The sequence below is a fragment of the Aricia agestis genome, chromosome 19, assembly GCF_905147365.1.
Source record: "Aricia agestis chromosome 19, ilAriAges1.1, whole genome shotgun sequence".
NCBI lineage: Eukaryota > Metazoa > Arthropoda > Insecta > Lepidoptera > Lycaenidae > Aricia > Aricia agestis.
In genome coordinates, this window is record NC_056424.1 from 11921480 (window position 1) to 11946988 (window position 25509).

Below are 25509 nucleotides of genomic sequence, written 5' to 3' on the forward strand. Positions count from 1 at the left end.
TTCTGCATTAAAGTGACTATGTGTCGTGGTTAGTTCTGGGATAAAGTTCTTAAGATTTTCGGTGTAATTTTTTTGTTCGGTTGGTGTTTTCAGCTTCCTCGTGGCTTGTGTGTAATTTCTTCTGCTTTTTCTGGTTGGTTTTAGGTTCAGTTTGGCTCTTAGCAATCTATGATCTGATCCGAAAGAGACTGAGGATAGTACTTCATACTAAGAAATCAGGTGTGGTGCTGACGTCATAATGTAATCTATTTCGTTTTTCGTATTTTTGTCTGGAGAGATCCAAGTCCATCTATTCTTTGGTTTGAGTTTGAACATGGTGTTAACAATTTTTAAGTTGTATTCGAAAGCATATTGAGTAAGTCTCTCTCCTCTTGTACTTTTACTTCCGTAGCCGTATTCACCTGCAATATTTATTTGCTCGTGCTTCCTGGGTAGTCCTATCTGTGTATTAAAATCCCCCATAGAGATAACATATTTAGCTGATGTAGAGTCGTGAGCTTTACAAAGGTTCTCGTAGAAGTGCTCTATTTCTTCTTGGGATGAATTCTCAGTAGGAGCGTACGCTTGAATTAACGCAAAGTGTAAATTATTGAACTCTATTTCCAGAACGCATACTCTATCACTTATCCCAATAAAAGATTTTATATTTTCCTTAAGCTTTTTCTTTATTAGAAAGCCAACTCCGTACAGTCCTTTTGTTTGGCCCAGGTAGTAGAAGATATATTCGTTGTCTTCAATTATTTTTTCTCCAAGGCGTCGAACTTCGCATAAACCTATTATATCGTGGTTAATTTTTGTAGAGCAGTCTTGAGCTCTATAAATTTAATTTCAGAAGACAACTACTTTACGTTATAGGTGCAAATGTTGTAGGTATTCTCCGTTACTGTGGGTTTCTTTGGTGGGTTGTGGTCGCGCTCTCCCGCGGTGACCGGCCGTACTGGGAGATGTTGGATGAGGCGAGGGTCCGGTTTTGGCTGCTATGCTATATTGTTTTGTGCTGTCTTGGTATGGCAATCTGGCGTTTCCTGGCTGAAGATTAATCTGGGTTTTTGTATAATATAGTCGTTCATGTTGGCTTTATTTTTCTTTAGCGGCTGTTTGTTGATGTGCTGAGATCTTTGACTACTAGGTGTAATGTATTTCTCCATTATGTACTACTAATATATATTCTGTGCCATTATGTAAATATATGAAGTAGTAAAGAAGTTAAATTATATTGATCAGATTGGTACCAGTCAAATGTCGTTCGTTTTTAAAATCAATAAATAGTATTTTATAGAGCCTTGACATGATAACTTCTCTAAAGATACTAAACAAACTTTCATTTTCATATTTATAGTTCTATAAAACGATTTCTTTAATGATAGTTATTGAGTTTTGCGGTTAAACTAATACAAACTTACAAAAAATTATACACCATTTTTGAAGCTTATAACAAAATGTACAAAATTATAGCTCCACTTTAAACAGTCGATGCTACCCTGTCATCAAGTCTTCTTTGTTAACGAGTAAAATATAACAATGAAAGTGGCCTAAAGTTATGAACCATTATAAAATAAATTATTGTTGGAATCTCTAAATACTCGTATATTATTTAGAGATTCCCACAATTAAAGTATTATTATTTAATATTGTATCTTTTCTAAAATATTATAAAGAGAAATTATTTTTTCTTTGTCTATTTACATAGGACAAAAAACTACTGGACATATTTAAACGCTTAGCATTGATAACCACGGCGATGAATATAAACTTCTATACTTCGCGATTCGCGGCAAAATTTACGTTTTCTATGGGATTACAATTACGCGGACGGATCCGTAGGTAAAAATTGATAATAGAAAACATTTTAGAATATTATTATATGACTGTACCTACCCGATTTCGTAGTATTTTCTGAGTAACGGAAGACGAGTATTAAAACTAACAAAACCTTTTTCATGCTAAAAAAGGTACGGAAATCTGAGCTGGCGACAAAGTGTTTTACCGGTAGGCAGCTGCACATTAATCCCTACACTTACAAATAGGATAAGGAAGGGTCAGCCAAACCAGATTGACCAGTCCTATTCAAAAAATAGACAATAACGGCCCTACAACTGACCCCTGGGGGACACCGGTCACTTTTGCACGTTTTGTCCAAAAACCGGTACTAAATCAAAGGGGTTATAAAATATTGGCGAAGCACGCAAAGGTGTCGGTCAGTTTGGCGTTCGGTCTTGATGATGAAAGGTGGTCGAAGATGTAAAACGGTTTAGTGAAATCCAAACTCCAGATCTCTTGAATCAAGGTACGTATTACTGTTATTTATAGTAATATTAGTAGTAGGGTACGTGTTTGTTGGCAGAAGGATACAATATAATATTACGGTTTATATGCAGTACTATTAATAGGTTAAAGATATAAAACGCTTTAGTGAAATCCAAACTCTCTTTCTCGAATCAAGGTACTTATTATGGTTATTTACAGTATAAGTCCCAAGTGACTTGTCTGATCTTTATAAGGGAAAAAAGTGAAAAACCCCATTTCCGTCCGTTGTCGCAAAAAATATACAATTATCACTTCCCCGTTCCGCTCGGCAAATAGAATTAGGCGTGAATTAAATTAACCCCAGGATTAACAAGGATAATACCTGGTTCCTCGCTTTTTCCTTATTTTTCCCGCCTTTTAAGTGTTTTTTTGCTGACACGTCCCTCTGACGTGGGAAATTCACCCGTTAATTTAGGACAATGCTTGTTTTAAGGCCCTTTTTTCTTTCTTCCTTCTTTTATCTGTTGTTTTTAGGAAACACGTGTATATGCGAGGTGTTTCGTAACTTTTTGATGCTCTGACATTAAAAAGCAGGTTTTCCCTTTGGAAGTCAAAATTTAAAAACGCAAGAAATAAGAAATATGTATTTGTAGAAATTAATAATGCATACAATTTCTTTATTTTAATACGGAGCAACAGTGTTTTCTTTAAAAATAAAACGTGATTCAGAATTATAGATTTTTTGGCAAAAGTCGCTATTAATTAGTAATACATCTATTTATTTAGTAGGTATACCGTATTAAGAGTATGAAATGAATAATAAGGAATTAAAAACCTATTTACTCAAAAATATTTGCCAATAAAACAAGAAATATTTTAAAAATGTAGAAAGATTAAATATGCAAGTAAGGATGAAATATATTTTTACATTAATGTTCCAATTAAGTACGGTAAAATATGTTCTTAAGCGATTTTAGGGATAGGTTCACATAGATATAAAGTTCAAGATGTGTCTAATACGAGTTATTATACTTACAACAATATCAAAATATGAATTGTAATAAAATCTATTTGATTTAATGAGTACCGTTAAACATTTTCTACATTAGAATTACTTAATTAGGACTAACATACTTCTTACTATCTAAAGAAGCACGCCGCGTCATTCATTTTTGTTCAGTATTTTCGTATACAGTACTTACGTACCTACTGTTTACAGTTTAGTAATATTTTATATTTAAAGTTCTTGTATTTCTATTATGTCATATGCTCATTATATTTGTTTTAACTATCGTTGATTTTGAAAAGAAAGGAAGTGTTTATTAATCTTAGATTTATTAATTATTTATGTACCTAAATGTGAATCGCTGAAAAAAATAATATAGAAAACCTGAAGTTTTAAAAACCAAAATATAAAATACATAGTCGTTTCCAGTAAACTGTAATAAAAGAATGCTTATTTGATGCAAGGGTTTAAGAAAAGGGGTCTTTAAAATGTCAAAAGAAGGTGGGCTTCCCTAAGGGTGCCATCCCCTTTAATTATATCTTTTAATGTCTGAGTTTTTAGGAGGGCTGCATTATATATTTTCGATCGAGGGTGGCGGGGTGATTCCAAAAATCATTAAGGACTTTATGTACGAAGTTTTTATCGCATTATAATGCGGAGGTTAGCATATTTTACAACTTTGAAACTTGGGATATGTTTTTAAATTAGTCATTTGCGTTTACTTTCATTATTTTTGGTGCGATTGAAATCTTTTTTACGATCATGCCTTGTATAAAGAGGCAGAGAAAGGGAGTAAGAAATACTCAGATTGATTTCTTTGGCAATTTTTTTTTGGGCTAAAAAGAAGCTTGAATGCACAATTCGGCCATAGCTGCATTTAGTGTCGAAAATGTCATTTCTAATTGCAGTAATGGAAAGTATATAATATTATAAAGAGAAATATTTTGAAAATGCACTTAAGAGGGCGACTAACCCAAAAAATCAAACATCGTCCTTCTCTCTTCACACTCACTTGTCTTTCATATTATGCCAGGTGAAAAAGGACGACGCGAATTCATCGCCAAATTAGTTTTTTCTCAGTAACTCCATAAATATACAACATTTTAAAAATCCGCTAGGTCAATTTCTCAATTATAAAATTCTATACAATGTGTTAAAATATTAACTAACTCAATGCACGGTTATGGTAATAAACGAAAAATTTGTAAAAATTAGATGCATCTTTGTGTTTTTTTTCTATCGAGAAAATTTTAAGATATCGTGTTTTTGCTCAGATCGAATTCTTGGAAATATAATGTAGTATCTAATTTTAGAAATGAAACAATTCGGGGCTTATGTCTAATCGAAAATTTTGGGTTAGTCGCCCCCTTAATTAATTTTGCTGTTTTTGTACGAGAACATGCTAAAAAACGAACTTACCAGTTTTCGATTCAATTTGTGGTCAAAGATTGGAAACTACCAGTTTCGATTAAGCATTTGGGCTCCGAAAATAGGTACTAGCTATTAGTTATTTAATTATTGTAAAGAATTTTAACTATAGTAAATGGGTAGATACCTATAGTTTGTCTAGAATGTATGGGACTGTATAGTCCCTGTAAGTACTTATTTCTATTAGATATTATGTATTTTAAATTTATCATAATATATTTTATTAGAGTGGGAGAGCCATGCTTCGGCACGAATGGGCCGGCTCGACCGAAGAAATACCACGTTCTCACAGAAAACCGGCGTGAACCAGTGCTTGCGCTGTGTTTGAGTGAGTGAGTGAGTTTACCGGAGGCCCAATTTCCTTCCCATCCCTACCGTCCCCTATTATCCTATTCCCTCTTAAAAGGCCGGCAACGCACCTGCAGCTCTTCTGATGCTGCGAGTGTCCATGGGCGACGGAAGTTGCTTTCCATCAGGTGACCCGTTTGCTCGTTTGCCCCCTTATTTCATAAAAAAAAAGATAATCATATAAGTATTACACTAAAACCTTATATATTGCATTAATTAATAAATCTTTTTGCTTTAAAACATATTACGTTTCCAGCTTGCCAAGCCATGATAACATTGTTACATTTTTACATAATTCAAAGCATTAGCTTTACTAATAATAATATAATTATGAACTTATAAATTTTCTGATGCTGGAGTACTTAAATAAAAGATATTATATACGACTATAGCTATTAGTTTTTTTTATATTATAAGGTGGTTATAGTCTTAATAATGAAATTTTAGAAAGAAAACATGAAGAAAGTATTTTTTGTAAGTTCTATAATTTTTATAGGCTGTAAACATAATAAGTGAGCATCTTAAAACGTCAATACTTTTTCTAAAACAAAAACATCGTAATTCAAAACATTTAATGTAAAAACAAACAAAAACGAAGTAAATAACGTTGTACATAAACACAAAACATCACCGTCTTAACTGTTTAAAAGCGGGGACGTACATTTATTTCTTACTTTTCACCCCTTCTGCCACCAGCCCACGCGGACCTCCCCTTATTTTTAATTGCCTTACACTTTTCATCCAGCTGAAAAATCAACGCGGGGGGAAGAGCTCACGGTAGGCTGGTCGGTGTCCCTACCAAGGGTGTGCGTTCCCTAAAAAAGTCCCTTCTTAAAAGGGAGAAACCTGAAGTCGGAAACGTTCGTTAAATTTTAATTATACTTTCTTTTGACGGCGCGGCGTTTCGCGTTTATGTTTTAAATGGAAATTCACTGAATGAAGTAGAGAAGCATTATTTAACAAACAAACAAATATACTTTATTGTGCATATATTGATAACATTACAAATACATATAGGTACAATATAATTAATTGAACTGCACACAAAGGTGACTTATAGTGACTTAAAACTAGTTTTTTTTTTATTTTAAAAATCTTTTTAGAAATAATTAGCATTATAAACGTTGTAAAAGGACAAAAACGTTCTTAAAATAATTGTTTGTGCGCATTTTTATTCAAGTAAAGCCATGAACTGAAACTGTAGATTTAATCTATACATATAAATAAAATTGGAGTGTCTGTTTGTAATATTAAAATAACCGTTTTTTAATACATGCATATGAATATTTAGACGGTACTCACACCAAAATAACAATTTTTAGAATTTTTGTCTGTCTGTATGTCTGTCTGTTTGTTCCGGCTAATCTCCGAAATGGCTGGACCGATTTTGACGGCACTTTTATTGGCAGATAGCTGATGTAATAAGGAGTAACTTAGGCTACATTTTAACCGACTTCCAAAAAGGAGGAGGACATACTTTTACTTTTTTATTTTTTACCTATGTATTTTACATTTTGTTGACGCGGACGAAGTCGCGGGTAACAGCTAGTAAACAATAAAGATTGTAGACGTGTGTATATTATAAGTACTTAAATATAACTAAAGTAGACAAAAGGCTACTGTTACATACTGGCATGATTCATAACTCCATTTCCAACGCAAGATGGTAAAAATTAAAAATAATAAATATTCTTAATTTGAAATGCGCGCCAAGGATTTCAAAATGGAGCGCGATTAAACTCGCCCGCGGAATTTGAATGACGAATTGTGGAGGGTTTTTCTTGTTTTATGTACCAATTTAAAATCACTACCTTTATCTAGTGTTACAGCACTTTCAACCTTAATACAACACAGTACGGTGCAACAAAATAATGAAGCGAGCACCGAAATTTTGCAAGATTTCTCCCCGCTGTCTCTACCAAGGATTTATCGTCTTCCAAGGGGGACAAGTAAAAATAAGAAAGGGTTGTTTTTCCTGGGGGCCGAGGGGGTAGGGGGTCAGATTCAATTAGGAAGGGTGGAGGACGATTAATTACGCTTTCAAAATTATGGCGGTATAAAAATTAAGATTCTAGAGATAGTTGGCGCTCCGGGTATAACTTTTCATAACTTGAGATATTTTGCTAATTAAGAGAAAGTATTTTATTTATTTTGATTTTGTTTGAACATTGGCTTATATACTTTTAGAATTTTGTCTTTATGTATTTAAATATACCTTTAGTTTTCTCGAATGGAGCACAAATACCAGATTAGGTAAAATAGGTATCATGTTGAAAATTCTATTACTTACTCATATTAATAGTAGTATTTAAGTCTTTTTACTTTTATTACCAAGTTAAGTATTATGTAGAAAATTGTATTAATCATATTAGTAGGCTATTAGAGTCTTTTATTACGTTTTAAATGATTATTTAGTTTTAGAAATTGAGCTTTTCTTATTTTGGCCGCAAAATCTATTTTGAATGGAATCCTTTTGGTAAAGAAGCTTACAAATTATAGTTTGGTATTTTATACTATGATTAAATGTGTTTTTTTTAATCAATATATCTTTGAATAGGAATTTAAAGTTGTTTAAATGTCCGTTTCCATTTGTGTATCTATTTTTTTCGTTTAACCAAATACTATACTTTCTTAGAAGATTTTGTATTTATTTATAATGTGATGTTTATATCACATTGACCCAATTATTACCCTTTACATCAAAACGTACGTTGACCTACTCATATGTGAAGGTTACGTGATAACAACCGTCTTAAAACATACCTTAATTCAATTTATTAAGGTTTAGTTTACGTTGATGGATATAACGAAAGTTTTCGCAAGGTTGTAGAATGAGTGACGTATGTTCAAGGTTCAGAATACCCGTTAGACTTTCTTGACTATTAGAGGGGACTAAAAGAGAAAATCTTGAAGAAAAAAATCTCGTTTTGAGGTAAATGTTGCATGTGGGTTGTAAGTTCTTTCTTCGTGAACTTAGTTTATTGCTCTGGAATTTCACATTTTTCTTCTCTAATATATAAAATCTGAAAAATATAGAACTTATATATGGCCCGTACCCATACGACCTAGCCCGCTATATTTACGAAAGATCTTTCTTCTGCATATTCTCAGTTACATAAGAACACGCTTTAATGTACAATGTTTTTAGCAAAACCCCGAGAGAGCAATAAATACCTACCTACTTTATTATTGAAAAATCTTTACGCCAACATGAACCTACAATTCAATCCTAAACGTCTACATATTTTAAATAAAAAAAATATTTTTGACCTCACAAGAATTCGCAAATTACGCAACCTACAATAATTCAAGTTTAAAATTAATTATTTTAAATTAAAAATATAATATCTACGGCTTACTAAAATACGCAAATTACGCAACCTAAAACTAAATATGAAACAAAACTAATTCACAACAAAGGAACGCCCGCGGAGCAATTAAACCGGCGATCGAAGTCTTGCCCCCCGAAGGTACGGACTTTTATTCGTCCGTCCACCCAAAAGAACCGCCATCTTGGATGACACCCCCCTCCCCCCTCGGGGTGGCGGCGTGTTGTTTTAATTCCGCCGAATATCTTTTCCCGCACCTCAAGACTTTCAGATATAATTTCCTCCGTGAATCGGTAACTTTGTCAATTATTTTTAGAACGCCTTGCCTAATGTCATGATAATAAATTGTACGTGTAATCTGTGATAGAATATAAAAATATAATTAATAATATGTGGTGTCAAACTTGATGTGGCCAGCTACTTTTACGGACTTATCGTATGTTATTTTCCGTGGCTGTTTGTATTATAATTTAGTAGGTATACTCATAGCAAATTGTATCATAATTGGCTTAAGACTAAAGTGGTTTAAGACAAACAAACTGAGTGGATAGACAGACAGACAAACATATGCGTGGGAGAGCCATGCTTCGGCACGAATGGGCCGGCTCGACCGGAGAAATACCACGTTCTCACAGAAAACCGGCGTGAAACAGCGCTTGCGCTGTGTTTCACCGAGTGAGTGAGTTTACTGGAGGCCCAATCCCCTACCCTATTCCCTTCCCTACCCTCCCCTTTTCCCTTCCCTTCCCTTCCTTCCTCTATTACCCTATTCCCTCTTAAAAGGCCGGCAACGCACTTACTGCTCTTCTGATGCTGCGAGTGTCCATGGGCGAAGGAAGTTGGAGTGTCCATGGGCGACGGAAGTTGCTTTCCATCAGGCGATCGTCGGCGACCGACTTTTGCTCGTTTGCCCCCTTATTTCATTAAAAAAACACACAGTTTGTATTAACGGTATGGAATATAGATTGGGACTAAAATATCGCGATATCTTCTCAATAATTTCAACTATCCCATTTAATGATTTAATCTAGTACACTTTAATGAAATACATCAAGCGCACTTTTTAATATTCCATTTTAAAAGCTTTAAAAGCTCGACTGGTCGCAGGTAGAAGAAAATATAACGAAGAATAGAACTTTCATTAAGTCCCGCCGCGTCACTACAAAGCCCGCAGATTAAGCTCTGAAAGCTCACATTTGCATAGAAATTAAAATTTCACCTGGACTACTGGACTTAAGTTCCTTTCGCTCACTTTGATTTATTTAAAAAAAGAATGCGCCATTTTGAAAAAAGCGGAAACAAGATGGCGGATGCTTAAATGCGAATTTCAATTTACTTACTGTTAAATACGTCTGAATTTTGTGGTGAAATTTATTACAGATAGATCCTATTTTCTTAATAAAGTTATAATATTATATGAATAAAATTTAGCGTTAAATAGTTTGAGTATATCAACTATGAAGTATCTAATAATTATTATATTTTTTTTTGTTACAGATGCTGATATAACATTTCATCTAATCCTCTATCATTCGAAAATGGTTGACCTTCAAAAAGCTGCTGATTGGAAAAGTAAATAACCTGAAAATGGAAACAAAATCATTTAAATACCTATATCTCGCTGTCAATATAATGGAAAAACCGGAAACTATAAAAAGGAATGCTAGTTCAAAGAACTAAAAAACAATGAAAGGACAAAAATTACCCTCAAAACTAAAACCAACATTATAACATCAAAAGCAACAAAATGAGAAAAGAAATAACATCAAAAACAATTATATAATAAAAATCTTTACGAACAGCAATAAACAGCAAACGAAGAGCAACAGAGTTACAACACGAAATATACGAAAAGAAACAAAATGCAAAACAAGTGAATATCTAGCGTACTAAAGACAATATGCACAAAGAAGTTTATCTCGACTATAATCCGGGGAATAGGGATACTGGGAAGAAATAGGAATTACAGAAGCGTGCGACCACTACTACTAGTTCTCACTTACTTCGTTCGAGTGGCATATAAGAAAGTCAATCCGAAAAATAAAACTTAAATAAATAGTCGTATTTTCCATACTCTTATAAGAATGTCGATTCAAACACTTATGGGAAACTGAAATATTAATCTATTCTATGCTCTTGTGATAAAAAATATATCTAAAGAAGACGTGTCCGATTGACAATATTATACCAGCAAGCGTTATCAAGACATATTGTGTGAAAAAGAAATGATATGAACTCAAAAGGCAATTCACACACAAAAATTTAACAGCTGTTAAGTATACACAAGTGCATCAAGCAGTGAGCAGCGAATTTTATCAAAATCACAAAGCATTATCTAACATCTAATCAGTCGGAGAAATACCACATTACAAACGTCTCAAAAATCGAATCAAAATATCATCGCTCCCCATCGCATCGTTCCAGCCATCATCATCGGGTACCTCGACCACCTGCCACAAGGAACCGTGGCCTGGTCGAACCCTCGTTGGCTTAATGACCTCGCTACAACGACCGGTCAGCAAGCAGAGCACATCTCTCCTGGTCAATACGTAGCATCGGCCCCGCACGGCAGCACTCCGACTCACTAGAGCCCGTGCAGCAGCATCGTAATTGCTCAGAGTACTTATGCTGCAACAACTCCAAATCACTGGGAACTTTCTGCAACTTCCGACTCACTGAAACATCACGACAACATTTCCGACTTACGGGGTCATCATTGTAACAGTTCCGACTCACTGGGACTTCACTGCAACAGTTCCGACTTACGGGGATGTCAGTGCAACAGTTACGACTCACTGGGACTTCTCTGCAACAGATGCGACTCATTGGGACTTCACGGCAACAGTTCCGACTTACGGGGTCATCATTGTAAAAGTTTCGACTCACTGGGACTTCACTCCAACTGTTCCGACTTACGGGGTCATCATTATAACAGTTCCGACTCACTGGGACTTCACTGCGGCAATTCCGACTCACTAGGACTTCACTGCAACATTTCCGATTTACGGGGACTTCATTTGCAATAGTTCCGACTCACTGGGACTCCACTGCAACAGTTCCGACTCACGGAGACTTCACTGTTCCAGCTCATGAGAAGTTCACTGCAACAGATTCGACTCACTGGGACTTCACTACTGTAGGAGTTCACTGAAACTCTTTACTGTCATTAATGACTCGGGCAAATTGAAAAATTCAATATTCATTCTACAACGGCATTGGCAATAAGTTTTGTAAGGTATGATAACAACTGACATGACTATATTTAGCATTTGCTTGACTGAGAACAACCAAAATTCCCATAAATTAAAAATATATCAAATTATAGAAAAAAAGATTGCATAACTATACCTACCAAATTCCCAGCGACCTTATAACATTGTTCATTTTGACATTAATAACAGCAATTGATTCCAAAATCATCATCATCAAGACCGACCAAACTCACCGATTACTTTACCTGCTAATTCATGTTCTACTTATAATTTTCTAAATTTTTAATTTTAAGTTCTTTATGTTTCGCTCTCTGTAAAGTTTGTATTTTCACCTTTTTTATTTTAATCATCATATTGAGACAAAAGTAATAATTTTGAAGTTGAAAAATGCTCATAAAAGGTGATAAGCGTGATAAAATTACATGTAAGGACATCAAATTCATCACACTATTACATAAATTTTATTACTCCCCTTATAAAAAAAAAAAAATACAATACACTATAGGGAACGTGCGTAACGAAGGTTTTTCGAGCTGGGGTCTTACTCCCGAAAGTGATATCGATTTCGATTTTCGATTTCAACGGTTTTTGACACTTTAGACATCTAAAATAGCGCTATTTTAGATGTCTAAAGCATGTCTAAAGTGTCAAAAACCGTTGAAATCGAAAATCGAAATTACGGGAGTAAGGCACCTGGTATTGCTAATCTAAAACTTTTTTCTATTTCTTACATGCTCCTTTACATTTTTGTATAAAAAAGAAAGCTACTGGTGTCACTAATCCGACTTACTATATTATTTACATGTGCCTATAAACTATCGTGAACCGCTAGTATATCTCAAATCGATCTCCAGACAATTACCCTTTTTCAAGTTATTATCGAAAAACGTTAGTTTGAACGATTCCAGTCGAAAAGCCGCGATCACGTATAGATAATGCCAAGTTTTCGCATTAGGCAAACTTTTATTACACTTATCTTGCGAGGGAGGTAAGGAGGCAAAAATGTTCGCCTCCTCTGATTGATGACTTGGGATTTTGTTCTTAATTTTCCAGAACCTTTTTTAGAAGCATCAATCTAATGAATTAAAATTTATTTCAAAATTGTTCTATTCTGAATTTTATTGTGTAACTGCCATATTTAAATGTATACCTGGAATGTCAAAATATATAACTTGCTTACGAATAATAAAAACTAAGGAAACGTAACTCCCATACTATTTCCGTTTAAAATTTGGTTCCTTTCGAACTGTCATGTAACGTCAGCCTGCTCAAGGCCACCTAAATATTGCAAACGTATTGAAAATGTGTACACATTTTTGTCCTGATACCGCTCAGGGCCACCTAAATATTGCAAATGTATTGAAACGTGTATACTTTTTTGACAAGTATTGTAGAACATGTTTTTTGACGGAGTCACTTTTCCTTAGTTTTTATTATTCGTAGCTTGCATAATATTAAAATGTGTGCTTGACATATTAAAATATTTTATTGAAACATTAAAATGTATAACTGGCATATTAAAATCTATAACTGAAACATTTAAATGTATAACTGGCATATTAAAATGTATATTGTATACCTACCTGGTTTGATCAAATATACAACTGTCGTTTAATAATGTTTTGGTAGAAATAACAATGATTTCTTTTATTAAAAACTTTTTGGAAAGAAGGCTTTCGTAAGCTTTTTTTGATAATTTGACCAGTGACCACGCTTCAAATTTTTTGTGCATTCCTATTTAAACTATGTTGCATACAATAATAATTATTAAGCCTGTTTAATTTATCTGGTAAAATTATTGCTACTATGTTACTAAAATTATTTTTTAAACATTTTCAGTCTAAGTACTTATATTAAAAATTTTTGGTTATGCACGCAAAATTAGATTTTGCATAAAATTGTTATTCAAATTGATTAAAGATTTAATTTAAACTTTATTTATTTCGATGTACTATTGTGATACTGTGTGAATTTAAACATTAACAACAAATGAAGAATAAAGATTGATAATAATAAATAATGATTTTGTTTTAGTTCTCCTATTTTGATTTTCACTTACAGGCTAATTTAAACTTACGGGACGTGTCTATCATATTATGTATCAAACATTATCTATTCTTAATTTAATGTAATGCTGGCCTTCCATTCTGTTAAGATATTTTTGTGTCTGTCTATTTGAAGCTAAACATTTGCCACCAAAAACAAAACAAAAAATACTAAGCCTACCGCTAAGCGTATCTTTGCTCCCGCTATAATTTTTCTAGCTTTCCATTTCGTAACGAAAATTATGCAAGAATTTTTGCAGCTTCATAAGGTAACGTTACGTAATTACTTTTTGTAGGTACATAATGCAAGTATATGAGTAAGATACATAACAATACAGTGAACAAATGACCGTAGCTAAGCACGGCGGAGTTACGACAATGCCTATAAGAAAGCGGGCGGCGTTATAAAATTTGCATTCGGTTGGTAATGCAGGGGGGCGGCACGCAGTGTGGAGACGGCTTTTGTAAATGAGTTAATATTTTATATTCACAGGTTGTTCGGGTGAATACCTATATCCTTAAAACCGTCAAAATGAACAACTTTTTCTATGAGAACAATAATTATGCTGAGAACTCAAAAAATCCGTCGTCATACCAATACAATTTGCCCGGATCGGCAATTTGTATGGGTATGACGACGGATTTTTTTGAGTTCCCAGCATTTATCATCATCATCAGCCTATTGCTATTCCACTGCTGAACGTAGGCCTCCCCCAATGAGCGCCAACCATCCCAACATTGTTCTCATAGAAAAAGTTGTTCATTTTGACGGGTTCATTTGATGGTTTTAAGGATAACGGTGTTCACCCTAACAACCTGTTTAATAATATTGTAGATGCGAAACCGTCTATTTGTTTCTTAGGTACCTCTTCACGAAGCGATTTTAATAATAGTTACTTATACAGGTTTTATCTTTTCAAGAAACTATTTTCAAAAGTTGATACTGAGATTATATCTTTCCTTTTTTGTAGCTTTTAGTCTGTATTTAAACGTCATATTACATAACTAGATTAAATTACGCAATAGAATTTGCTGAAAAGCTTGCTATAAGCATTAAGGTTTTTTTTTGGAGTCAAAGAATTTCTAAATTTTCTAAGATACGACGAGTCACATACCTAATATTATATGACCAACTCTAAAAACAAAGGAGTTGTTTAGATTTTAGGTAACAATATAGACAATGTTTTTAACGTTTCAACAATACCCAATTAGATAACAAAATAGGTTTTATTGTTTATCGAAATTCAAGTGAACGATTACATAAACGTATCTTTTGTCCGGAACACAATAGCCGCTAAACCGACTCCACACTAGCCCACCCGGGGGGTAGGGGGGTGTCCGACCTCCCCCCGGCGAGGGGGCAACAGGAAAAAGGAGGGTAGGAAAATTTCCATTTTCTTACGTCTTTCGCCCGCTCTCTGCAGCAGTTTTTGATTAACGGACGGCTAGGGCGAAATTTCATTATGTATTCAACTCCCCCGGCTTATTTACTCGGGGGGGTTTCGGAATATCGATGGAAATTCTTTTGTTCGAGATGTTTAAGATAAGCTGTCATATTGTTCAAGAAATTGGCCATTCATTCCCAAGATGGCCGACCGGTTGAAGTTGAAATTGTATTGCGGTATTTAGCACGCGTTCCAGATAAAAAAAACATTTTGTTTTTCTGGACATTATGGAGTTTAAAAGCAATTTTTGTTAGTTGGGTTGCACCAGAGGCGAGGTTAAAGCTAAAGTTATGGTTATAGTTAAGGCTAATTTAACTTTAACCTTAAATTTAACCACAGGATTTGACAGAAGACCATGCTGGTCCGACAAGGCTTTATAAGAACGTGGGCGGGGGCGCTGCTGGTAAAGGAGAACTGTAAAAAATAGCGTTTTTGTATGATGACAGCGTTAGTTCCTATTTTCACTACGTGCATTTAGGCCTTGTCGAGCACTATGGTTATGGTTAAAGATGGCGCCTTGATGGCGTCCATTTTTAACTTTAACCTAAGATTTCATTTTGCACTGTAGTTAAAGTTCAAGTTAGTTGGTGCAACCTACCCTTACAAGTTATCGCCCATGCATAAATGAAAATAATTTTATGAATTTGAGGTGAGTATCTTAAATTTTAAGATCTATCTAGGTTACAATATAAGCTTATCCGGAATAGTTTAAGAATTATTTAAAACAATGTGTTAATGAAGAACAGGATGTTATTATTCTAATTTACAATTTATTTTAATTGAGTTACACTCGGACAGTGGTTATACGTCCATGTATGATGTAGACGATGTTTACGCCAGGTTTTTACACCTTAGAAACCAATTTTAAGTGTTGTTGGAAAATGACAATAATTATTATTGTTGAAAATATGGAATCGTAAAAAGTGTTTTAACTATAAACTTTACTTATACTTACGTACTTAGCTATTTAATAATCATCATCATCATAATATCAGCCTATAAAAATTAAATATAATAATAATTAATTTTCAGACAACAAAGTCCATATTATAAATAATTCTTGTGACATTAAAATTAAGTAACAGATAATCAAGATGCATCTTAATACCCTGACATGTAGCTCAGTGAGTCTGCGAAGGAGTGGAGAGTCAAGTCCGGCTCTCCCGAACTGTATGCACCACTGACGGTACCTTTTTTTGCATAATCGCATAGAAATCGTCGACTCCTGCATCGGCGAACATTCCGGATGCACTGCAGTACCGAGGGAGCCGCAATAGAGACCTGAATATGCTATTGTAAGACCCGCAAGGCGCCATAGGTCCGTTGAGTAAAGCTGGCCCACAGACCACAGGTGTAAAACGTTTAGTTATATAGTTATAGTCGTCCACTGCTGGGCCCAGGCCTCCCTCAATGAACGCCAAGATGACCGATCTCCTGCTTCTCGCATCCAACATGGGCCCGCAACTAAACGGAGATTGTCGTCCCACATAGGTGGAGGTCGACCTTTATTTAATAATAATATGAGCTAATAATACTACTAATCTACCTATTCTAAATAATTTACTGTGGGAGAATAATAATTCTGAATTTAATTTTAATTTTTTAAGGCGGTCGAACGAATAGTTGATGCCCTTAACTCCGTACATTTTTCTGGGACTCCAATTAGTATCTTCATAACAAAACTTCATCAAAATCAATTCAGCTGTTTAAGCGTGAAGAGGTAACAGACAGACAGACATACTTTCACATTTATAATATTAGTATGGAAATATGTTTGAAAATTATAATTACTGTGGATTTCTACACACTTCTCTTCATCTTAATCATACAAAGAGGTAGGTAAGATACCTCTGGAAAATAAGTTTATCTTGTATCATTATGGAACTAACTTGTATGACAGTGAAAACGTTTCGGTACTACTTACCAATAATTGTTTCCAGTAGAAAATTCAATATTAAAATATTTTTTATCAAACATATTACAATTTAATTTATCGTAGAAGTTGCGTGCTTCAGCATGACTGTGTCGGCCTCACGACAAACCGTGTGTCTATATTCTAATATTATGAAAGTCTTAATACTTACTTTATAGCAAGGAAAGTTTGCTATCTGTCAAAATGACCTACGTAGCAAACTTGAACAAGATTATTTTTATATAGATGATGGTTTAAATCACATTTTATTTTTCCCTTGCTTGTGAGATTATAATTTTATGAAAGTTGAACTAAATACCCAATAATAAATTTTTAAAGAACGTATTTAAATTATTAACTCTTTTCAATTATTTTAAATGTTACTGGCAGAGCTTTATTTCCATTCAATGGCATAGCCAGTTTCGAGTTTACTGCTATTCGGCGGTAGATGGCGCTAATTTACAAATTCGTTCTATTAATTCAACTTTAAAATCTGCTTTAAAACCTTTTCTAATGATATAATAGTAATATAAGAGAGTATTATAACATTTGATCATTTAACTATAATTTAATGTTATGTTTTCAAAGTTGCAACTTGCATTTTTTTTTAGATCTTATGTTTTCCGTAGATGGCGCAGGTCACCGCATTGCTGTTAAATGCTTTTATTGAATCAAGCTAGATGGCGCTATTTCTTTGCTTCCACTGTCCGCATCTATACTCGTACTTTCGCAAGTTGCAACAGCTACCAGCTGGTGTACCACCGATTAGAGTAATTCATAAAATATTGAAGGCTAAGGTGAGTCATTACCGCAAATGTGAACATTTATGAATTTTCAAGTTTCACTAAAAACTTAAATTGACTAGCTGATAAGTGAAAATAATTATTATTATAGAATTTTATTGTCAAATAGACCTTTTTATAATACTTTCAAAGATGTTTAAAAAGTAATGATCTTTATGTTTATTTGTGCACAATTAATAAAGGTCCGAATAGATTTGGCACTATAATATGACCTTGTGGTACACCGTACACCACATTTAAACTTCGGCTGAAAGACCGTTCTTCAATCTTTTTCAATGCCAAAGTGGGAAACAAGCGTTAAACGAATTGACGTCATTTCTCCTATTAAATCGCCATGTTTATTTGAAAAAAATTGACGTCAAAAAATAAACTAATTAATTTTTCGCACGTCCTGTAAAATTTATATTTTTTTCTCCAAGCAAGTGAACCTATGTATCTATGTGAACTCTAGTATTATAGAATTAAAAGGATGTATTGGAGTGTCGATAACACTATCGCCGACGAGGGGCGACTATAATTAAGAGTTACATGACGTACAACAAAATTTTTATGTAACTTATAATTTAACAATTAATATAATATTTTGTATATTATTATGTACTTTCATAGCAGAAAACTTGTAAGGTTGGGTCGCACCAACTTACTTTAACTATTATATAACAGTACTCTAACTTTAACTACAATGCAAAATGTCAAATCTTTGGTTAAAGTTAAAAATGGACGCCATCTAGATGGCGCTTCTAGAACGCTGCATCAGATAATTTTGGTTTAAATTTAAGGGTGATGGTATTGAGGGTATAAAAAATTGAATTATCCGTTAAAATCGACAGGAAAAATATAACACTGTATTTACATAGTAAATTTTCACGAAAAATTCAGATATACGTATGAGCGGAGGTTATATTATTCGTCCTTGGACGCCATTATTTAACTTTAACCAGAGATTTGACATTTTGCACTGACTGTAGTTATAGTTAAAGTTACAGTTATAGTTAGTTGGTGCAACCCAACCTTAAAGTTGTTAATCTATCCCCACTGTCGAATGTTAAAAATGTTGTAACTTGTAATATTTTGTTTTCATACATCTGATAAAATGTCTTATTGGGAAATAAAGTTCTTGAATATAATAATTGTATACTTAATGTTATCTTTCTATAATTATTATAAAACAAAGTTGTTTTTTTCCCTCATGTCCCTTTGTTCCGTTTAATCTTTAAAACTATGCATAGTTTTCCGTTGCAACGGATTTTGATGATTCTTTCAGTGTTAGATAGCCCATTTATCGAGGAAGGTTATAGGCTATATTTTATCACGCTAAGACTAATAGAAGCGAATAAATAGAGGAAAATGTGGAGGAAACGGTGAAAATGATTTAAAAGGGCTAACTTGAACGTGCTAATCTCCGGAACTACTGGTCCGATTAAAAAAAAAAAATCTGTGTTAGATAGCCTATTTATTGAGGAAGGCTATAGGCAATCTTAGAGTGATAAAATTTTTATCACGCTAAGACTAATAGGAGAATGTGGAAAAAACGGGGGAAATTATTTGAAAGGGCTGATCTCGCGAACTACTGGAGCAATTTTTATGTTATATTTTGGCACAGATATAATAAGTAGACCACGTGAAGGATATCGATTCAAATATTTTTTTAGTGGCTATATATTTTATACCCGTGCGACGCCGGGGCGGGTCGCTAGTGTAACATAAAATGACACCCCTATAAAGGATAAACACTAAACAGTTTTTTGAAAATCAACTCTAAATTCTCACTGAAATCCTATTTGACTACGTAGATAGATGACATGACGTTGGCTTCCAATAAGAAAGGATTTCTGAAAATTCATCTCTTTCAGAGTAAAATTGCTTTGAGGGACTATTGTGACATTCTACTGGACTATGCAGATTATCACAGAAGAGACCAATCTTAAAAATATGATTATTGAAAAAAAAAATTGTAAGTAATTTAATTTTAGCTCGACCAAAATCGCAGGAAATATCTAGTAGTAGCAATAAAAAAAAATATTTTCAATTAAATTAACATTTCCAAAGGCCATTAAGTGTTTTTCTGATTAGAAATTTCCGAGAACGAACAACGTAATGTGAACAAGTCAATTTCATGGTGCGTTAATTCCACCGCACTATATTAACGCAAAAAAATATAATTTATACCGCCACGTAGTGATGTTTAGTTTATTATTAATATTATATAGCCAAATATGGCAGAGTATACGTAAGTGTTATGTCACATCACTTATTTTTTTAGGGTTTTTAAATTTTAAATTGATTAAGAGAAAGGATTTTTGGTGTGTTTTACATTCATTAGTCTTTAGTCTTAACAGATTAAATTGTTCTAATAAGACTCTTTACATGAAAATACTACTCTTTTATCATTACATTCAGAGGAACTTACCTTAAAATTTTAGTAGGCACTAGCTAACACTAAATCTAAGCCATGTCTTGTGTAAAAAGATATTAATAGTTCTATGTCGTATCTAAAATATGTTTTTCTTACAGAACTAGACATATTGCTGATACCAGATTCAAATCACATACCCTTAGAACTACAGCATTCAAATCTTAGGGTATCAAAATCAAATAATGATTGTAGAGAAGGAAACGATAGAATAGATATGGTCCCATATCAGGATATAACAGATGCACCTAATGCAGATGTAACATATGACGAAATGCCAATAGAGTTACGGAAGAGTAATAATGATGATGAAAGAATAGTCGGTGGGGATGATACTGACATCAGTTTATACCCGTATCATGCTGCGTATGGTGATAACTGCGGGGGATCTATCATAGCACCAAGGTGGATTCTGACTGCTGCACATTGTGGGTAAGTTGCTGGTAAAATAGCCGTACTACATCTCTTTTCTTTAGTAATGTGCACTGGCGATAAAAATCCTTGTAAAATCTGCGATGCATCTAAAACTAAAAATATTATAAGAAACGCAATGTAAAAAAAAACGAAAAGCGTTTGTCTTATAGATGGTGAGATACTATAAGCTACTGATTTTTTCAATATTATTATTAAACTTGTTAGTCTAACTCAGATAGTAAAAGCCGCCACATATTTTAGTACGGTAATTATGATTTTGAAAATAACGTTTTATTCTTATAGGAAAAAGACATCCATTCGAGTAGGATCGAAATACTATAAACAAGGGAAAGAGGTATTCGTGAAGAAGAACTACGTCCACAAAGAATGGCATAATCCCAAGAAGGAACACCCGTTTGACTACGACTTCCAACTTTTGGAGCTGTACCAGGACTTGACTTTTGAGGAGAACATTCAGCCGATAAAGCTGGGGAGGATCCAGGATATGATAGTCGGGAAGATTTTGACCGTCACAGGCTGGGGAAACACTTATGAAAACGTAAGTATGAAGTTTGAAGGTAACCGATACCATTTTCAATTTTACCGAGTCAGTTGCAGTTACGAAATTACTATAAAAATCAGGGAAACGCATTTGTGGTCCAGTGGCTTAGGCTTTAGAGCTTAGAGCGATTCTCGCGTTGGAAACATGTTACATTAAATTCAAAAGTTAGGATAATGCAGGCTGATTGTCTTAAATTATGTTAGGTGGTCCATGCGTCGGATGGCCATGTTTTAAAAAGTCAGCCCCGTGCTTGATCTCGTGCATCTTCTTGAGCACTATTAAATTACATTAACACCAGAGAAATTGATTGATATACAGATAGCAACAGATGCTTTCAAAATGTTGATACTACTGGTGCCTACCACCGGTTCCCGAACCGGTGGTAGGCACCATTAGTATCAACATTCTGAAAGCATTTGTTACAAATCTATTCGGAAATAAAACAATTTTTATTTTTATTTATTTTATTTTTATAGCGTACCTATTATATTAGTTCGGGTTATGTTAATTGTCAAGCCCAGCTCACTGGTCCCTGCAGTATAATACAATCTTATACTTTTTGTGGTGTTGCAGCAAGTTTATTGTTATTTTTCTCCAGGGTCCTTACTCCGAAGTGTTGCGGGCCGTGCGAGTTCCCATCATCGCGAAGGAGGCCTGCCAGCATGTCGAGTTCCCCTTCTTCAGAGGCGGGCTGACATCAAGAATGTTCTGCGCCGGGTACATTGAAGGAAAGAAGGATGCTTGTCAGGTAAATAATAATTTAAGTTCATATCTATGATAAAATGTCAAATTACGCAGCACAACTATCGTCGCAGTTTATTATGAAAACGAAAATCGTTTTTATGCAATGTCTATAATTGCCATAAAAACCTATCATCGCAAATCGCATCGCAATCGCGGTTGCACCAGAGGCGTGGTTAAACTTAAAGTTATGGTTATAGTTAAGGCTAACTTTAACTTTAACCTTAACTTTGACCACAGAATTTGACAGATGACAGCTGGTCCGACAAGGCTTGAAATGAACGTGGGCGGGGGCGCTGCTGGTAAAGGAGAACTGTCAAAATGGCGTTTTTGTATGATGACAGCGTTAGTTCCTTTTTTCGCCTCGTTCATTCAAAGCCTTGTCGAGCTCAAGGCTATGGTTAAATATGGCATCCATTTTTGACTTTTTTTTTTTTTAATGAAATAAGGGGGCAAACGAGCAAACGGGTCACCCGATGGAAAGCAACTTCCGTCGCCCATGGACACTCGCAGCATCAGAAGAGCTGCAGGTGCGTTGCCGGCCTTTTAGAGGGAATAGAGTAATAGGGGATGGTAGGGATTAGAAGGGAAGGGAATAGGGGAGGATAGGGAAGGGAATCGGGCCTCCGGTAAACTCACTCACTCGGCGAAACACAGCGGAAGCGCTGTTACACGCCGGTTCGTGCCGAAGCATGGCTCTCCCACGTATGAACTATGATTTTAACCAAAGATTTGACATTTTGCATTGTAGTTAAAGTTATAGCTAAAGTAAGTTGCTGCAACCCACCCTTAATGTTTTAATACAGAAAGATTTAACAGCTTGAATGACATTACCGTAGTTACTACGTAAGCTGATGGAGATAGAAAAAGTTAACTTTTTGTCTTTTGATTTCCTTTGCGTGGATCGAGAAGGGATGTACGAGTATTCTAGATAAATAGAGGTACTTCTTATCTTATTTCAGGGTGACTCCGGAGGTCCAGCAGTGGCTGGTGACCGTCTCCTGGGCATGGTCTCGTTCGGCTACGGCTGCGCCACTCCAGGGTCATACGGCGTCTACAGCAAGGTCGCCAAGGCAAGGCCCTGGGTACAAAAAGTCACCGGCCTGATCTTTGATTGATTGACAAAATTAAATTGACAAAATGAAACTTATGTTTCTAGGTAGATTACCTACTTGTTTATAATATTGTATAGTAAAATATTTTTTATTTTCTTTGTTTTGTTATACAAGATAAAAAACATCAACACAGTCCCCTACTGGTGACAACATCAGAATAATAAAACGATTTAGTTTTCATCATGATTCTCTGAGCAGGCAGAGACTTTTTGAAGTTTAAATCTAGCTTTTAAAGGGATTTTTATTTTTTATGTAGGTGGTTTTTAAAACTGACCTGATCAAAAACTTTCTAAACTTTCTTGGCAACTATAATTATATATAATAGCGCAAGGTCAATTTAGAATAGCGCAGAGTCGAAGCGAAGCGAAGCAAATTCCCAAAAACTGAACACAGAAAATTCAACCTTAACTCCAGAACGTAACGCATACATTACTTCTCCGAGGCCAATCAGCGTTGGTCGGGCGCATCGACGCGAATTCGCGCGGATGCGCGCGCCTTTTTTTAAATTCACAGAAGGAAAAAGTGCGTTAACGCTTTGGAGTTAAGGTTGAATTTGTTATGTTGAGTTTTAATAATTCGCTTCGTTGCGCTTCGACTCTGCGCTAGTATAAATTGACCCTTAGAGGGTTGTCTTGTTTTCTTAAAAAAAAATTGAGTTCAAATAAGTAAAAAAATAAGCTTATCTCAAATCACAGTTTCTTCTCTAATTATTATTCAGCTGACGTTACTTGTAAATTTGTATTGTAAGTAATTTACAAATAAGGTCAGCTGAATTTTTCCATACAAATCAATAACAAAATGTATGGAAAAACATCATCATCACGAAAATCCTCCTAGTTTGGTTCTTCAGCTTTAGAGTTTAGAACCCTTAATATCACTAACTGTTTGACCAAGCTTTACTCGGTATTCGATAAAAAACGAATAAAATGACATTTTCTAAAAATTTTATAGTAAATTTCATGAAAAACGTTGGAGCCGATTCCGAGATTCCAAGGTGTAACAAAAATAAGTGAAAATACTTTAGGGCGTGTACGTGTTCCTTGTAGAGAGTTCACTGTGAAAGTAGCAGCGCTGAAAGACCAAAATTTTTTTTCACTTTTGTATGGGGAAACTCGTGACGCTCGGGCCCTTGCCCATACAAAAGTGAAAAAAAAATTCGTCTTTCAGCGCTGCTACTTTCACAGTAAACTCTCTACAAGGAACACGTACACACCCTAAAGTATTATCACTTATTTTTGTTACACACTGTATACTGTATACATCTATACATACATATAAATAAAATTGGAGTGTCTGTTTGTAATATTGAAAGAACCTTTTTTTACTAGATGCATATGAATGTATATAGGGTACATACACCAAAACAACATTTTTTACAATTTTTGTCTGTATGTCTGTCTGTCTGTCTGTTTGTTCCGGCTAATCTCTGAAATGGCTGGAGCGATTTGACGGGACTTTTTTTGGCACATAGCTTATGTAGTAAGGCATTACTTAGGCTACTTTTTAACCGACTTCCGAAAAGGAGGAGGATATATTTCACTTTTTTTATATTGGTTCGCGGATAACTCCGTCGTTTGTAGACCGATTTCCAAAATTCTATTGTTGTTGTATGAGATGTAGCCCGAATTTGGTAACATGATCACAAAAGTGGTGATCTGATGATGCAATCCATGCGAAATCGACAGGACTCCTTAAAATTTATATGGAAACATATAGTGATTTTACGTTTTTCTAAAGGATTTTAAGCTTAAACTACCAAAAAATCAGAATTTGCATCCAAAGTACACCCTGGTTCCGAAGATGCTGTACAGAACTCTTGAATCCTTATAGATAAATGTTCGGCAATTTTGGCGTTGTTTCAACAACTAAAAGCATATTATTATGTCAATGTGTCAATAATACTAATCATCATCATCACTTTAATTATGCCATGAATCATCACAATATTATTATCAAAAATCTTGCCTTTGATTATATTATTGTTCCACCGTTTGTTGACTGATTTTCAAAACTCTTTTGTTGCTATTTAGTGTTTACTGTTTATAGAGGTACAAATTACAATAACCCGAATTTGGTACAATGCTTACGAAAGTGGTGATCTGATACTGAAATCCGTGGGATATAGAGGGAACTCCTGGATATTTTTTGGGACACATATAATAGACGCGTCAACTATTTCTGTATTGAATCTTCATAATTTTTTACTCCGTAGCAGCTAACTTTAGCGCAATTTCTACGTGCAATTTACTGCTTTTTTGTAGATCTAGATTAAATGAACTAAAAAGTATTAAATAATTCAAATTCTGTACTCAGTATTTCTGTTCTCAGTCTTCATTAATTTGAAGTCGGTACCAACTACCGGCTAACCTAATCACCAGTTCTATGACAAAATATAACTGCAACTTATATGACTGGTACCGACTTCAAATTATGAAGATTGAGAACAGAAATACTGAGTACCTACAGAATATGAATTATTAATTATTAAT

At 34.5% G+C, this 25509-nt stretch overlaps 1 protein-coding gene across 1 annotated transcript; it reads left to right on the plus strand.

The window, feature by feature from the left end:
• The first annotated feature begins 19855 nt into the window (after positions 1-19855).
• LOC121736453 (trypsin-1-like) lies at positions 19856-23116 on the plus strand. Its single transcript, XM_042127648.1, has 5 exons — positions 19856-20005; positions 20290-20620; positions 20906-21161; positions 21763-21912; positions 22868-23116. Exons 1-5 carry the CDS (start codon positions 19957-19959, stop codon positions 23021-23023), a joined length of 942 nt encoding a protein of 313 aa, XP_041983582.1. The 5' UTR covers positions 19856-19956; the 3' UTR covers positions 23024-23116.
• Positions 23117-25509: the final 2393 nt, after the last annotated feature.

Bases quoted from the DNA above. Each gene is read 5' to 3' on its own strand.
- LOC121736453 (XM_042127648.1), top strand. From the start codon at position 19,957: ATGTTTAGTTTATTATTAATATTATATAGCCAAATATGGCAGAGTATA. The intron at 20,006-20,289 runs GTAAGTGTTATG...TTTTTCTTACAG, and splicing joins CCAAATATGGCAGAGTATAC to AACTAGACATATTGCTGATA. The intron at 20,621-20,905 runs GTAAGTTGCTGG...TTATTCTTATAG, and splicing joins CTGACTGCTGCACATTGTGG to GAAAAAGACATCCATTCGAG.